This window comes from Hippopotamus amphibius, chromosome 16 (genome assembly GCF_030028045.1).
Source record: "Hippopotamus amphibius kiboko isolate mHipAmp2 chromosome 16, mHipAmp2.hap2, whole genome shotgun sequence".
NCBI classification, from domain to species: domain Eukaryota; kingdom Metazoa; phylum Chordata; class Mammalia; order Artiodactyla; family Hippopotamidae; genus Hippopotamus; species Hippopotamus amphibius.
The window spans coordinates 52,545,317-52,561,311 of NC_080201.1; the positions used below are offsets into that span (position 1 = coordinate 52,545,317).

The 15,995-nt window shown below is 48.6% G+C and overlaps 1 protein-coding gene across 3 annotated transcripts in view; it reads left to right on the top strand.

The window, feature by feature from the left end:
• The first annotated feature begins 215 nt into the window (after nt 1–215).
• The window catches only part of HNRNPUL1 (heterogeneous nuclear ribonucleoprotein U like 1), a 35,290-nt gene continuing 19,510 nt past the window's right edge, over nt 216–15,995 (top strand). The window contains exons 1-7 of one of the 3 annotated variants that reach the window (XM_057711834.1): nt 216–292; nt 5,943–6,068; nt 8,189–8,345; nt 10,065–10,138; nt 11,718–11,857; nt 13,898–13,997; nt 15,728–15,840. In XM_057711834.1, the coding sequence (XP_057567817.1) occupies nt 5,948–6,068; nt 8,189–8,345; nt 10,065–10,138; nt 11,718–11,857; nt 13,898–13,997; nt 15,728–15,840 (705 nt within the window). In that variant the 5' untranslated portion in view covers nt 216–292; nt 5,943–5,947. Of the gene's footprint in view, nt 293–1,759; nt 2,230–5,942; nt 6,069–8,188; nt 8,346–10,064; nt 10,139–11,717; nt 11,858–13,897; nt 13,998–15,727; nt 15,841–15,995 lie in introns of those variants that run through there. The other 2 variants (XM_057711832.1, XM_057711833.1) reach the window with 2 other exon arrangements.

The following is a 15,995-nucleotide window of genomic DNA, read 5'->3' on the forward strand; positions in this document are numbered from 1 at the left end:
ACAGGCACAGAGCACCTCCGATCATCACCGGCCCACAATGGGACTCCTGCCAAGACAAGCCCACTGTGTTTTGCACGCATCGCAGGCACAAGTTCCTGGGTGTGTCCATCAGCAGATGGAGGAACCCTTGGCAGCGCCCGGACGCCCCCCGGTGGTGGCTCCTGAGAACCGAGAACAGTTCAATCCGGGCCACAAACTTTTTTAGAACAAATCATTGTGGGAAGCTGGGAGGAGAGAGGAAGTCGGACGTGGGCGAGGGGCGGGGTGTCTGGACTGGAACCTACGGGCCCACGTGAGTGTCTGTCCCACTTCTGAGTGGGTGCTGTGTGTCTAGGTTGCCGTGGTGTAAGCTTGTAGTGTAACTGTCCTGTGTGTCTTTATCAGTGGATGCCGCCTGCCTGTGCCGACCTTAGTGGGCACATCTACACCGCCGTTTGGTGTATTATCCCCTGAATAGATGCAACTGATCCTACACACGCCATTTGTTTACCTGTGTTATCTGTGCGCCTTTGTCTAAGTAGAGGTTGTGTGTGGCTTTTATGGGCTTTAGGTATGGCGCAGTGGGCAGCGGGCGTTTGCATCGTGTATCTCGATAGTGTACCTTACAGAAGTTTTGTGTCTTTTGAGTGAGAGGCGACAGGTGGTGCAGGGTTATACCCTGTGAAACTCTGTGCGGTTTCGTGGAGTGAGGCTTAACTACGGACCTCTCTGTTTGAGCTTGTCAACACAGACTCCAAACAGGCGGACCTAATGAACAGTAGTTTAGAGGATTTGGGGTAGAGATCCCTGAGCCTGTGGAGGTCTTTCCGGAGGGAGAGGCTCTACGATCGCGTGCAGAGTGCCCATTCCACGTAAGATGCCAACCATGGAGAAAGACGGCGGCGCAGCTACGATCATGAAAAGAAGCTCCCCGTGAAATGTACTATCAAAGGGGAGAGAGCGCGATTACCCTTTACAACTTTTCTCGCGCTGTTAGTCTAGCCTCTATTTTCAGACCTTCGCGATTCTCTGAAAGTCAGAAGGTTGCTTTTCATAAAGGCAACAGAGTTTCTTCCAGGTTAAGAATAATTTATCTACTTAATCTCGATTTTGTATACTTCCCTCTACAGCGAAATTTGTAAGGCCGACCGTAACCAGAATGGCCAATCTGGTTAGGTTTTCCTAAAACGATGCAGCTATATTAGCCTTACTGGGATAAGACAGTAACTGAGATTGGTGGACAGATTGTTTTGAAACCGCCCTAACGGCAAGGGGCAGGTCCTTAGTGAGTTCGTCTCTTTCCGGTTTCTTAAAGGCAATGGTGAAAGGAGGGGGGAGGTGGTCTGCTGACCCTCCACTTGATTGGTTCTAGTGGTTTTACCCGCTCGGACTGCTCTAGGGGCGGGAGATTTAGACCAATCAAGACATGTGTTACAGAGACACTAGTTTGATGAAAGGACCGCTCAGGAAAGGCGGTGGGGGGGAAACGCGCTCATTCTGAGATCTCATCATTGATTGGTCCAAATCTTTACTCCTTTTCCCTCATTTGACCCTACTGGAGCGGGCGCGCGGGCACTACCCAATTACCAAGCGCTCCGCCTCCTTCCTTTTCCCGCCCTCCCGTTTCTGCCCCGGCATCGACGTAGGCCAACGCTTCCTCCCCGGCAGCTCCTAAGCACTTTCATTGCCGTTCTTTTGAAAGACGCGCTCTGATTGGCTGAGCCCCGGGGCCCTCGCCCGTTGCCCCCATGTGATGGCCAATTGACACCCGTGTTGCATCGCACGGGGCCACGGAGGAGGGGGGAGGCGGCGGCGGCGGCCATTTTGAGCCGCCGCCGCCATTGGAGTGGGGGGCCCCCCCCTTTCCCCCTTCGCCTCCTGACAGGAAAGGTTTAAGGGGGACAGAGCCCTGGGAGGCCGGGCCGGGCTCGGGGGCCGCCCCGGGGGCCCGGGCCATGGATGTGCGCCGTCTGAAGGTGAACGAACTTCGCGAGGAGCTGCAGCGCCGCGGCCTGGACACTCGCGGCCTCAAGGCCGAGCTTGCTGAGCGGCTGCAGGCGGCGCTGGAGGCCGAGGAGCCCGAAGACGAGCGGGAGCTCGAGGCCGACGACGAACCGGGGCGACCCGGGCACAACAACGAGGAGGTCGAGACCGAGGGGGGCTCCGAGCTGGAGGGGACCGCGCAGCCACCGCCGCCCGGGCTGCAGCCGCACCCGGAGCCTGGCGGCTACTCGGGGCCGGACGGACATTGTGAGAGTGCGCCGGGCGGGGGCCGGGGAGCCCGGAGTCCGGGCCGAGGAAGGGCTGTGGGACGCGGGACTCCGGCGCCTGAGGTCGGGGAGACAGTCTGAGGATCGGGGGAATCCCTCTCCCCGCCGCTGAAAAGGATCTGGGGACGAGGCCCTCGGGACGACCGGAGGGTGGATCCTGGCGTTCGGTGCAGGGGAGATACTGGAGTGGGGGCTCTCGGTTTCGGAGATGAGGAAGGTCCGGGGAGGGGGTGTAGAGGATTCCGGAGCCGAGGGCACGGAAACCGGAAGCCGTGGTTTCTGGAGCTGGAGACCGTCGGAAGAACAAGAGGTTTTCTACTTGGGGGGCTGAGGAGGATCTTGGAAATGGTGATCTTAGGGTTTGGAGCTGGGTAGGCTTGGGAGCCGTGCTAGCGCGGTCTATAGGCTGGGCTTTGGGAGCCGTGTTTTCAGGGCTGGGAGAGTTTTGAGGATGGAGGATCCTGGAGTTTGCGGCTGGATGGGGTGCCGGGAGTGCTTATGTTTGGTCTTGGGATGGGTTGGTAAGATGGAGTGCTGGTGTTTGGCCGGGGAGGGTCTGGCGGACTGTGTGTTCTGGTGTTTGACTGGGGAGCACTCGGGAGATGTGGGAGACGACCGTGTGATTGTACTATGGGGGACTCCCACCTGTCTGAGGATGGCCTGGGGGACTCCGATCCAGGGCTGAAAGGCCAGCCTTGAGGCAGGGGTAACCTGGGCATTCGATACTGGCAGTCTGGGGACCTTCTGGTGGACTTTTAGAGGAGATATGTGGAACCTTGGTGTCCAGAAGCTGGTGAGGGAGAGAAGGATGCTTCACTGGGTAAGAGACGTGGAGGTCTAGAGCTGGGAAGGCTCTGAGGTCATATAGCACAGTGGCTGCTGCCGAAGGGTCTTAGATTAACAGTGTGGGGTGTGTTTGGAGAACAGTGTGGGGTGTGTTTGGAGAACAAGGGTAGCTGGGGTGGGTGGAGTAGATAACAGGTTGGTGGAGTTTGAAGTTGATGGAGTATCTAGGGGTTAGAGGATCCTTGTGTCCAGCACTGGAGTGTGTAGTTGGTCTGTCAGATATGGTGGAGGAAACATTGTTTACGATGTGGAGGGTGAAAGGAAACCTGTTGACCTCAGGGTGGAGCAGGGGGAGTGTTTCTGGGGCTGAGCATCTCCACAAGAGGGCTCCTTGGTCCCCAGAAGCAGTTATTTTTGTGCCCAGGGATTGGAGGGGCCTCAATTGGTAGCTGGGAACCTGTGCATCAGTCAGAGTACGACTCCGAAGGAGAAGGGATGGAGTAGATATGCTTTCTGAAAGGAGGAGATCCTGGTATCGGGGGGACTAAATCTGGAGTTAGAAAAGGGTGGCTTTCTAGCAGGACAGGGGAATGGGGATCGGAGAGAAGAGTAAGTAGAAAGGACTCTGGCATCCAGAGTTTGTGTTATTTCTCTGAAAAGAGGGTACCCTGAGCAGTGGTAATGGAAATGAGGGCAAGGGGTTCAGAGAAGAGGCTAGATTTAGGGTTGGCTTTGGGTATTTACTTGTTTGGGAGAAATGGAATCACCTGGAACAGGGCAATCTGAGGGCAGATTTGGGGTGGAGGGCGACTGTCTAGGACTCAGATGCTGAGAAGAGTATTTCCCATTGCAGAGACCTCTGAAGGAAGGAGGAGTGGCCCAGTGTGCCTGCCTAGGGCAAGCGAGACCCTGGCAGGAATGCCTAGGAAGAACGGCCTACGGCTGGCTGGAAGTGTTGCCAAAGAAAAGTGATATGCTTTAGAGCACAGACTCTAGACTTAGATTTTGTCTCGGGCAAGTCACTTCACCTCTGTGAGCCCTGGTTTCCTTGTGTGTAAAATTGGGATGATAGTGCCCCTCCCCCAGGGTTGTTATGAATGAGATTACATGCGTAAAGGGCTTAGCCCTGGGCCTGCCTATTATTAGGAGGTGGATGTTTTAGAGAGCAGAGAAGGGCCCCAGAATCATAGCTTCTCTGGGCGAGGCTTCCTCTGTGAGCCCAGGAGAGATTCTCAGAAAGAGAGATGTGAGGCTTTTGTGGTGAGAAGAACACTGTACTTGGAGCCTGAAAGAAAGAGAATGGTTTGAAAGGGCCCCCTGTGTTCTAATTAAGGAGTTATTCTGTGTCTTCCTTTCTCCCCTAGCCCTTACAACAAAATCCTTTGAGCCCCTTTTATGCCCCCCCTCCAACCTTTCCTTCAGACCTGTAGCAAACCAAGTGATCTGTGACTTTCCTCCATTTGGGCTGCACCTGGTTTGTGCCCAGATATATTTGCCTTCTGAGAAAGGATCCAATCAGTTAGCAAGTAGCAGAATAGTCTCTCCTTCCCTGTGGTTCTGCCTCACTAGTCCTGGCACAGCCACTAGTAGGGCCCTGGAGGCACCTAGCAAAGCTTGCCCCTGGGGTGGAGAACCTGCTTACTACTCATCCTAGGTTTCCACAGTTCTCTCTGGGTTTGGCTACAAGGATCTCCTTGAGGGAGTTTCAGGTTTTAGTCCCATGTCTGAGCTCTCACATGTGCCATCCCAAACCCAAGAATATCTTCTCCATTCTCATCACTGAGTTATCATCACCTACGTATCCTTTGAGTCGAGGCTTATCTGTTATTTTCTGGGTCCCTGATGTCAGCCCCTGGTACTTCTCATAGCTCTTAACACATTCATAATTTTTGTGCTTATGTATTTGTTTAATGTGTGTCTGTCTCACTAAACTGAAGGTTTTAGGGAGGCAAGCTTATTCTCAGCTGTCTCTCAGCATCTGGTGTGTAGTATGTACTCCATGAATGGTTGATACTGTTATTCTTTCTTTCTTTCTTTCTTTTTTTTTTTTTGGCTGTACCCACACGGCTTGCAGGATCTTAGTTCCCTGACCAGTGATTAAACCCTGGCCGCAGCAGTGAAAGTTCCGAGTCCTAATCACTGGACCTCCAGGGAATTCCCTGATATTGTTATTCTTGCCACCCTTCAGTTGAGTTCCTCCTGAACCCAAAAGACACCTTCCTGAAACTCTTCCCACCTAACTCCAAATATTTTAGGATTTATCCCTAAAATGAGTCTGAAGGCCACTATTATCATGACTCCTGTTTTCTTAACAATTCCTTTTCTTCCTCCCCCATTTCCTCTTCAACTGAGATGGTTACCCCTGATCTTTACAGCTATTGCAGGGTGGAAGAGATCCTTACAGAGGGTTGGCTCTGCAGGTGGGAATAGTGAATTGGGTTGGGCCGAGAACTGGCTTGTACCCTAAAGGCAACTCCCTAAGCATTATGCCACATCAGGGAACAGCTATGCTGGTGATTTTTAAACTGTGCTCCATGGAATCTCAGGTGTCCATGGAGTTGCCCCCAACCCTAGTGGGGACTTAGAGGGTGAGGTCAAGCTGGACCCTTTCCCTGACTCCCATCTCCTTGCTTCAACCAGAGCAGTTCTGCTTCATTTGGTTTTGTATGTCGGGATTCTGCAGAACCCAATCACAGATAGATCTCCAACCTTTTGAGGGGCAAGAGAGCACATCCTCAGGCAGCTGGGGCCCCTGATTGCCCAGGCAGGTTTCCACCTGAAGGTGTTATCACACTTTTTAGCCTCTAGCAGACTAATTGTCCCCAGTGAGGGAGGTGTCGTTTTGCATTAAAAAGCTACCTCTAGTCCCAAGAAACACCCTTCTAACTAGCCATTTTTTGTTTTAAGATGTCATGGACAATATTACCATGCAGAACCAATTCTATGAGACGCAGGTCATCAAGCAAGAGAACGAATCAGGCTACGAGAGGAGACCTCTGGAAATGGACCAGCAACAGCAGGCCTATCGCCCAGGTAGGAAAATGCACGTGATATATCTTTTTTGAAGGAAATAGAATCTATGTGTGGGTGGCCCTTACCTTCTACCTAGTGCCCAGAGATTTTGCATCTTCCTTTTGGGCAATCCATTTGGGCTTTGTCACTCTGGCAAGGTCTTTTTGAAGGAAAGAACTTAGTCTCACTCCCAAGTGTTAGGAGAGGGGAGTCTGCAAGGTATGCTTTCTGGTGTTAGTACCAACATCCTGGAGAGTTTAGACCTGGAGGCCAATATTTGCGTCTTACTTAGAATCTTAGAATGTGGAAGCCAGAAAGGACCTTCTAAATCTAGTCCAATGTTTCCCACGTTCTGAAGAGTATTGTTCTAGGAGATATTATTAGGGACTGCTCAGAAAAGGATTCCTTGGCCAAACGCATCTTAAAATGCAGCATATATTATACCACCTCTGGGAGAGTCACTGTGCTCATTAGAACATTAAAGATGCTGAGGGCTTCCTAGGTGGCACAGTGGTTAAGAATCCGCCTGCCAATGCAGAGGTCATGGGTTCGATCCCAGCTCCAGGAAGATCCCACATGCCGTGGAGCAACTAAGCCCATGTGCCAAAAAAAAAAAAAAAAAGATGCTGAGAAGTCCTGGATTGGGAAAAACTCTGTCACATTGTTTAAACCTAGGATTTCCCAAACGTGTAAATGTGTCTTTGTAGAACAAAATTCCCTGTAGTGCCAGTTTGGGAAACACAATTGTAATGTAACTCTCTCCCCATTTTACAGATGGGGGATGTGGCAGGGCTGGGGTTGGAACTGGGAAGCTGGCTTCTGGACTGTTGCACTTGGTCCATAAGCAGCACTCCTCACCCGTAGTATCCTAGTATTTGGGAAGCAAGGTCGTACTGTTGAGCAATGACAGAGCCAGGACTGACTCCCTGTCTTGTGCTCCTTTCACTGTACTGTGGTCCCAGTGCCTTAGTGAATCTGGTTGGTTCTGTCTGATTACATTCCGGTTCATCCGCAAAGTGAAATCCCCAGACATTTCTTGTGGGTGGCTCAGGATTTTAATGAATGTAGGTTAAACTGTAGATTTCTGTCAGGCTCTGTGAGACTTGTGGGATCATTTGGCCCCAGGAGAGTATTTTACATGCAGACATTTATCAGGGCCTCCTGTGAGCCCAGTGCTGTGCTGGGAACCTTGGACACTCTTTGGGTGGGTGAGCAGCATCTCTACCTTAGTGAACAGGGAGCCTTCTTTGAGAGATTTGTTCTGCATGCCAAAGCCAGGGAGTGATCCAAGGTGGTCTTGAGTTGAATGCTGAAACGTGTAGATATGAGTGAACTACAGCATCCACAGATGCGGTGGGAGAGATGAGGCCAGGCTGAATCCATGGTTTGTTCTCGGTAGGCACGAATTCTTGGAGTCTGCCTGAGACAGGGATGTTCCTGTGGTCCCTAGCATGTTATCCCATCCTGACTTCCTATTTGTGGTGTGACTTAATGAGGCCATCACACCTGTGGGCTGGCTCAACCGCAGACCCTTCCTTCTGGAGTGATTCTGGGCTTTGTGATAGAGTGATTAAAGCCGGTAAAGTGAGCTTTGGGACCACAACACTGTTGAATTGACATTGCTAGACGGAAGAAACTTTGTGAGAACTGAAGTGAAGAGATTCTCTGTGAGGAGAAATTAGAGAGTGTAGAGTCGTGGAATCTTAGAAGTCTTTGAGAGCTCCCTTCCACTTGATGCAGGCCAAGGTAGCTCCCAATTTTCATGGAGCCTTTGGCAAGGTAGCCAAGGCAGTCATTCACCTTTGGTAGGCCCTTAGAGAGCTTGTGCTTGTTCAGTGCTAAAGTTCCCTCTCCTTCCCCACAAAGCCTGAGGGTAACGTGACTGACGTCTGGCACCACATCGACTGCTGGTTCTGATGTGGCTGGATGGCCATCCCCAGCCTCCCTCTGTTCTAGCCCTGTTCTCCAGTATAGCCTTCTTGGCTCCCTCAGCAGGCTTCCTTTGAACTCAGCAAGCTGCCTGTGCCCAGACCTTCATCACCGTAGACAGGACCCTGCCATTATCTCCTGAAGTAAAGAGGACCAGAGAAGTGATAGCTGAGGAATTTCTGAGTCTTAACCATCTGCATTTGTCCTGACAGTAGAAGTGAAGACAGAGATGAAGCAAGAAGCACCCACCAGCTTCCTCCCACCCGACGCATCTCAGCTTAAACCAGACAGGCAACAATTCCAGAGTCGCAAGAGGCCTTACGAAGAAAACCGGGGTCGGGGGTACTTCGAGCACCGAGAGGATAGGAGGTGGGTCTGTGAGGCAGTAGTCACCCTTTTCCCAGTAGGTCTCTGTGTCTGTAGCCCAGTGCCCACTGGGACCTTTGTACAAGCCAAGAGGGGCAGAGCAGAGTTCTCCCTGCCCTCACACTCTCCCCAGGTTCTTCCTGCACTCACTACCATATTCAACTTTGCTAAATTTTTGGTCCTTCCCTCAGTTCCTCTCTTCCCATTACTTGTAGGGTAAAGTTCAAACACCTTGCCTTTCACGTGTGAGATGCCAGCCTACCTTTTCAAGTCCTTTGTCCCACCGCCCTGCAGTCCAGCACCGTGTCCTGTTCTTAACGGTTGCTTGATATCCCTCAGTTGAAAAAAAGATGTGTTTTCTGACCTACTCCCAGAACACCCCTTCCACCCATCTACTCATTCATTGATTATCAGCACTCATAGTGCTTTCACATGTGCCCACCCTTGGGCTACACCCTGGAGGCACAGGTGATTTGGACAGTGGGTTTTGTGTGAGGGTCAGGAGCTCATGGGAGGGAGTGGCCTCTCCCCTGGTCATTTTCTTTTTCCCTTTCCTGATGAGCATTTGCCCCAGGCCCGGACCTACCCCTTCCTCCTTCCCTCCTTCAGCTCCTGTATGAAGCCTTTTCTGATCAGGGAAACTAGGAATGATCACTCCTCTATTCATCGGGGCTGGTCATCTGACACATTTTATTTCCTATCTGCTGGAGTCCATCCTCTAATTAGCTTGTGACTCTTTACGACAGGGCCTGGGTCTCATGGCTGTGACTAAAGTTATGAGGTGGAACCCATCTCTTATGAGTTTCTCTCACTACTTCCCATAGAACAGAGGCCTAGCGCTTCTTGCTGATGAAGAGCAGAGGAGGAGCACTTGCTGCATGTGGGGATGTCAGAGAAAGCTTCCTAGGATGGACTTACATGTGATGATCTTCTTCCTATCAGGCTCAGTGCTAGCCTTGGACTGGCAGGGTCAGAAAGGCACTCCACCAGAGGGAAGCCTGCTGCTGGGGGAGAGCCAGCAACTAGATGGGCACAGGGTACCTGATCTGGGCATATGGTGGACATCCAGACTGTCCCAGGCAGGACGCTGAACATTAGACTCCACACTTCTACCCCTTTCCCTTATTCCCCTATGTTGGAAACCACCAATATTTTCACATAGTCCCTTTCAGTATTTTAGTAGAACTGAATCTCATTCATAATTTAGGGCACTTTTAAAAGAGAAAGAGACTGAAAAAATGGGTCATTTCAAATCCTTTTAGATGTGGAGTTTCAGGAAGCCTGGAATATGGACAAATTGTAATAACAGGTTTATCTAAATTTTTACAATTCCCCTTCCTGGCCCAGTACCCTTTAGGCTACCATAGCCTCCCGTCAGTAACAGAGTTCAGTATGGAGGAAATTCTCAGCATGTAGGGGGTGGATCAGAACCTGGGGGTGTGAGAGAAGAGTGTTCTTTGAAAAGGCTCTCTAAATGATTCTGATGGCCCTCTGTAGCAGAGCATGCCCTCTCCAGTCCCTGACCCCACCCTAGGAGTTAACAGTCATTGCTCTCATTGCAAGGATGTGGGGTTCCAGAGTTCTTTTGCTAACCTCTGTGAGAAGAACTTGAAATCTAGGAAGCAGCTTGGAGGCCACTTGTGAATTCCAGATGAACCTTCATTTCCCTTCTTCCCTTGTCCATCCATTCTTAATGTGACTTAATACCTCTTTATGACACAGGGGCCGCTCTCCGCAGCCTCCCGCGGAAGAGGATGAAGATGATTTTGACGACACCCTTGTTGCCATCGACACATGTGAGTCCTTGGAGTGCCTAGTTGATACTGCCTTCCAGTCAGTATTGGGAGGCTGCCTTAACTTTTGCAGAATTCCTGCCCGGCACCATCCAGAGCCAGTGTTAGTTCAGATATGAGAAACAGCAGAGCTCTAGAGCGAGGGTGCTGGTTTGAAGACAGAAGATCTGTTCCCAGCTCTTAACTGTGAGATTCGGGGCTAGTCATTCTACTTCTCTGGGCTTCTTTTCAGGGAGGAATAACCATTCCCTAATATCTTAGAGGATTTTCAGTGACACTCATCAGAGAGTGGATACGAGAGCAAGTTGGAAAACTCTGAACACCCTGTAAACACAGGGGGTTGTCATCTAATCGGGAAGGGAACCTGAGTGCTGCTGGGGAAACTTAACTCTTTGACGGCCATTTCCCCAGTTTCCATCAGCTGCTCACATTCCTGGTGAAACCAATGCCGCTTTGTCTTCTCGGGCATTAACCTGGCCTACCCTGCTCTCTGTCCTCCAGTTCAGTTTTCTTTCCTTTAGATAAGTGGCTTTCCCCTTAACCGTGTATCTAAACACTTGAGGGAACAAATATAGAGGTCCGGTCCCTCCTCAGACCTCCTAAGACAAATTGTAAATGGTAGAGCCTGTGAATCTGAATTTTTAAGCACACCAGGAAGCCGAATCAAGTCTGAGAACTGCACTTTTCAACAGAGCAGATAGTTAACAGCAGTTCATTCATGCACTTCTTTATGTAGCTCATGTTTATAGACCAGTGGCTACATTCTTTGGAAGAGATAAAGACACCTCATACACAGTCCCTTCCATCACAAGATCTCAAAAACAGTATACCCAGAGTAAAGCTAAACATTTTTTCAAGTATTGGGTGGCAGTGGTCCATGAAGCAGCATCTGATCAAATGCCAAATGTACAGACCGTGGCCCTCAGCCTTTAGAGAAAGGAGAGAGCCTACTGGATGAAATGGTTAGGAGACTTTCTTGGAGATGTGAGTGGCTCCTTGAAGAATGAGGAGGGTCTGAGCAGCAGAGTCCTAGGCCCACACGAGGAGACGGGAGCCTGTGGCACACCTGACAGTGGTCCTGGGTAGTGGGTGTGGATCAGGGTCAGATGTTTGTACAGCTGTTTGCAGCAGGATTCTGGCTCCCATACTGATAGAGTTAGCACTGGAGATGGTTGAAATGTATAGCAGTGAGGGTTAGCCTTTTTTAATTCTAAAATCCCTTGAAACTGGTAAGGATGTGGACCCTTTCCTTAGCAAGTGTACATCCCCATTAGAAGCATGTGTGTATTATTTCCAGGGGCCCCCCTGACAGCCATCCTGGGACCTCAGCCAGGTGAAGAACCCTAGTTCCTGTGTGGAGTGGCTGCTTTCACCCTGTGCAGGCCAGTTTGCAGTAGTCCAGGGCCTTTGTGCTAAAAGGGAGAATGGTTAGGCAGTGCGGCTGGTTTGTCATGAACTTGCCCCAGTGGTGTGTCAGCTTGTGTACTCCTGGTTAACACTCTTGGGGAACTTACTTCTGCCTGTGCCTGTCCCTCTCGGGACCATTAAAACATCCGTCAACTACAGGCTTTTTCCTCCACAGATAACTGCGACCTCCACTTCAAGGTGGCCCGAGACCGGAGTAGTGGCTACCCGCTCACAATTGAAGGTTTTGCATACCTGTGGTCAGGAGCCCGTGCCAGCTATGGGGTCAGAAGGGGCCGTGTGTGCTTTGAGATGAAGGTGAGTGGGACCAACAGAGAGGATAGGGACAGAAAGCAGGTCCATCCTTAGGAATAACCTGTCACCAACCACTTTGGTCAGAGCCATGATTGCAGAAGAGATTTGATTGAGCACAGACTTTGTGTCCAAGCAAAAAAAAAACTAAAATGAGCTCAGAAGAACTATGTCATTGCTAAATAATATATGGAGAAAACAGGCTGACCATACATTGCTTCACCAAACAGATTTTTCCTTGAAGGGGTTTGACCCAGGTGTTATATAACTAAGCATTCTAGGGGTGACGTGTTTGTAGAGCTGGGAGATGCAGTTGTTTGGAAGAACAGTGAGCGAGAGAGAATTGTTTATCACCAATTAAAGGAAGACCAGGGGAGAGTGGGGCAAAGAAAGGTTCTGCCATCAGGCCATCCTCTGCCATCATCCCTCCACGATTCCATGTCAAGTTGTGTTTATGAAAATAATACGTTCTTATGTTCAATAAAAGTTCAGAAGGCACAGAAGAGTATAGGCTAAAAACCAGAGTTATACTCACATCCTCCCAGTCCCCATCCTACCCTCTGTAGATCCCTTATGTGTTAACAATTTCTTATGTGGCCTTTGCATATCCAAACTTATTTATGATAGCTAATATTTATAGAACACATTGCGTGTGCTAGTTACAGTGCCAAGTTCTTTTCATGGATATCTCCATTGATCCTCACAGTATCATCGTAAAATACGTACTGTTGTCCCCCATTTTTTAGAGCTGGAAGCTAAGACCAAGGGTTATCATATTTGCTTGGCTAAGATATTGTTGATTCTAAGCTGTGTATTGTTTTGTGTGCTAATTGTAGAGAAACGCTACCAATTATACTGACAGAGTACTTTCACACATTAATTGTAAGATATATCCTGACTTTGGAGATGTTAAAATGTGAAAAATGTGTGTCCAAAAGTCAATGAAATAGACTTTGTGTTCACAAAGCCACAAACTAATACAGATAGATATTGATTCCTAGACAGTCTAACCTCTGATTTAATTAAAAGTTAAGTCAGAAGGTACCTTTTATTCTTTCTGCTGCTTTTACTGAATACTGTGTCTCGGACACTTTTCATACCCCAGTGTATCAGCCCTGCCTCATTCTTTTTAGCTGCTGCATCATATTCTGTGGCAGAGATGTGCCATAATGTGACCAGTGCCTTATAGGTGGCTTTTACTTTCTTCCTGCCTCCCTCCCTTCCTTTTCAGCATAAACACTGCCACAGTGAATATGTTTCGTGTGTATGTATCTATGGGATAAACTGGAAGTTGAATTGCTTGGTTATAGAGCATGTGCATTTGCAGTTAATAAAGACTGCCAATTGCCCTCCAAAGACATTGCACCAATTTATGTTTCTATACCAAATGTTACAAGAGTCCCTGTTTCCCCTACAGCAAGTGTTAAAATTAAAAAATAACTTTTTGGTTTTTTTGTTTTAAGAATCTCTGTCTCTCTCTCTCTTTCTTGCTGTGTTGGGTCTTTGTTGCTGCGTGCAGGCTTTCTCTAGTTGTGGCGAGCAAGGGCTACTCTTTGTCGTGGTGTGTGGACTTCTCATTGTGGTGGCTTCTCTTGTTGTGGAGCACGGGCTCTAGGGACACCAGCTTCAGTAGTTGCAGAATGCAGACTCAATAGTTGTGGCACACGGGCTCTAGGGCAGTCAGGCTTCAGGAGTGTGGCACGCAGGTTTACTTGCTCCACAGCATGTGGGACCTTCCCAGACCAGGGATCAAACCCCTGTCCCCTGTATTGGCAGGCGGATTCTTAACCACTACACCCAGGGAATAACTATTTTTGAAATTCCCTTCTCTATGGCCCTGAGGTCTCCTAAGCCCTTTGGAGGCCCTGGTTTCAATACATAAGGCCCTTCAGAGCAGTGTAGATACCTTTCCCCAGCAACAAAAGTCATTCCTGTTTTGTTTGTTTTGTTTTGTTTTTAACATCTGTGCGCTTTGCTCCTGTTTTGCCTTGTAACCCATCAGCTTCCAGAGAATCAATTCTGAGGCCTCTTGTTCTCTGTCCGCAGATCAATGAGGAAATCTCTGTAAAGCATCTTCCATCTACGGAGCCTGATCCACACGTTGTCCGTATTGGTTGGTCCCTGGACTCCTGCAGCACTCAGCTAGGTAAGTGGAGGTCAGCCAAGCAATCCAGAGAGTAGAGCAGGTGTCTCTGTTCCTGGATTCTCAAGCTTCCTAAGCTTCTCTATCCCACACTGGACCCAGAACGGAGCTGCCCTGGATGGAACAGACACAGGGTTAGGCTTGCGCTGCTGCCCATCTTCAGACATACGGGATTCAACTGGAAGGATGACAGTCATATAACAACTTTTCTACAAAAAATTTATCCTTCATCTGTAGGAAGACGGTCCAAAGTTCTCCTTAGAAAACTGTTCCCTTTCTTTAAGAAAAAAAAAAAAAAAAAAAAGACCAGTTGTCTCCTGTTCTCAAAACATGCTGAAAGTAATAAGTTCCTTGAGTCCCACAAAGTTCTGTCTGGGATTTTCTGCCTAGAGCGTAACCCAGAGTAAGAAAACAGAGACCAGTGGGGCCAAGGCTTCTTGAGAGGTATTGAATTTTCACAGAACCCCAGGCCTCATTGACTTTCTGACCCCAAGTGACTGATTTCAATGACCAATGCTGAGACCTTCTTCCTTGGTTATAGAGACATTCTGATTATGGAAATAATGCATTCTTAAAAAAAGAAAGAAAATGATGTGTGCTCCTTGTGAAAATTCAGACCATTACAGAGGGGAAAAATGAAAATCCTTCTAAACCTGTGAGATGATGACCAATGTTAACATTTTCATCTGTAGTCTTCTGGACAGTTCTTTTGTCCTTTGTATATCTCAAATGGGGCACATTATATGGACTGTTTTGTAGCCTGATTCCTTTTTCCCACTTAATATTGATGGGTGTTATTTTTGTAAATGAGTATAGCTTTTTTGACTACATAATTTTTCATTTATAATTGTATCATCTATTTATAAATGTTTTGTAGGTCATTTAAGTTGATTGCAAATTTTTGCTGTTAAATACTTGGGCTATCCTTGTGTGTGATTAGTCTGGTCCTTAAAAGTAGAAATGCTAGGTTAAAAGCAGTGTACAGGTTTCATTTTGATACATATTAGCAGTTTTTATTTGATTCACATTCATCTCCTTTTATCTTTGTTTCACTTTTGAGATGTAGATGGAGAGTAGTTGATACAAATAAAGATAGAAAGCCCAGAACAGTCAAGCAGATATCCGAGGTTACACAGCTGATTCATGGACCTGGAATTCATACTTGTTGGCTCCTGCTTTACTGGCAGGATGCTTCATGGGTTCCTGGCCTAGGATCTCTATAACCCAGATGTCAGCCAGGGCCCTTGGAGTCTCAGTCATATTGCTTCAGCACTCAGTTCTGTAGCCTGAGGAAATCCAGTACCTTTTAGGGGTTAGACCTTGTGGTCTGCAAAATCCTTTTACGGATTTCTGACCAAAACTCATTGGCACCAAAAATTGACGCCATTAGGAGACTCAACTGAATGTTGAATGTCACAGGGAAGGGATGCATCACAGCATACAGCCTTCCTCCATCCCAGCTCCTCTCTTCCCTCCTCCCTTTTTTTTTTTCCCAAATTCTCCCTTTCTGTGCAAAGCAGTTCAGTTCAGCTCCTACTCCCAGACTTAACATCTAAAGCCATCAAGCCGTCAGAAGTTCTGCATAACAAGGGGCTTCCTTTCAACAGAACGTTTCTTACCTTCCCCCACAAAAACTAGTAAAGAAAACAATTTTTTTTTAAACTATGTGACAGCCATAAAGGCTGTTGTGACCATCGCAGGTTTAACCTGCCTTTGCCTGTTTCTTCCATCAGGCGAAGAGCCTTTCTCCTATGGCTATGGAGGCACTGGGAAGAAGTCCACCAATAGCCGGTTTGAAAACTACGGAGACAAGTTTGCAGAGAATGATGTGATTGGCTGCTTTGCGGTGAGTGCTGGCAGCCTGTGGGAGTTGGCAGAACCAAATGTTGGTCCTGTCAGGTCAACCTGCAGACTTCTTTTTCAGAATACCTCTGTCTGTTGTTGCCCTGTGTCCAGCCACTCTCGCCATACCTCTTTGTCTCTCTTTGACACGCTGGAATG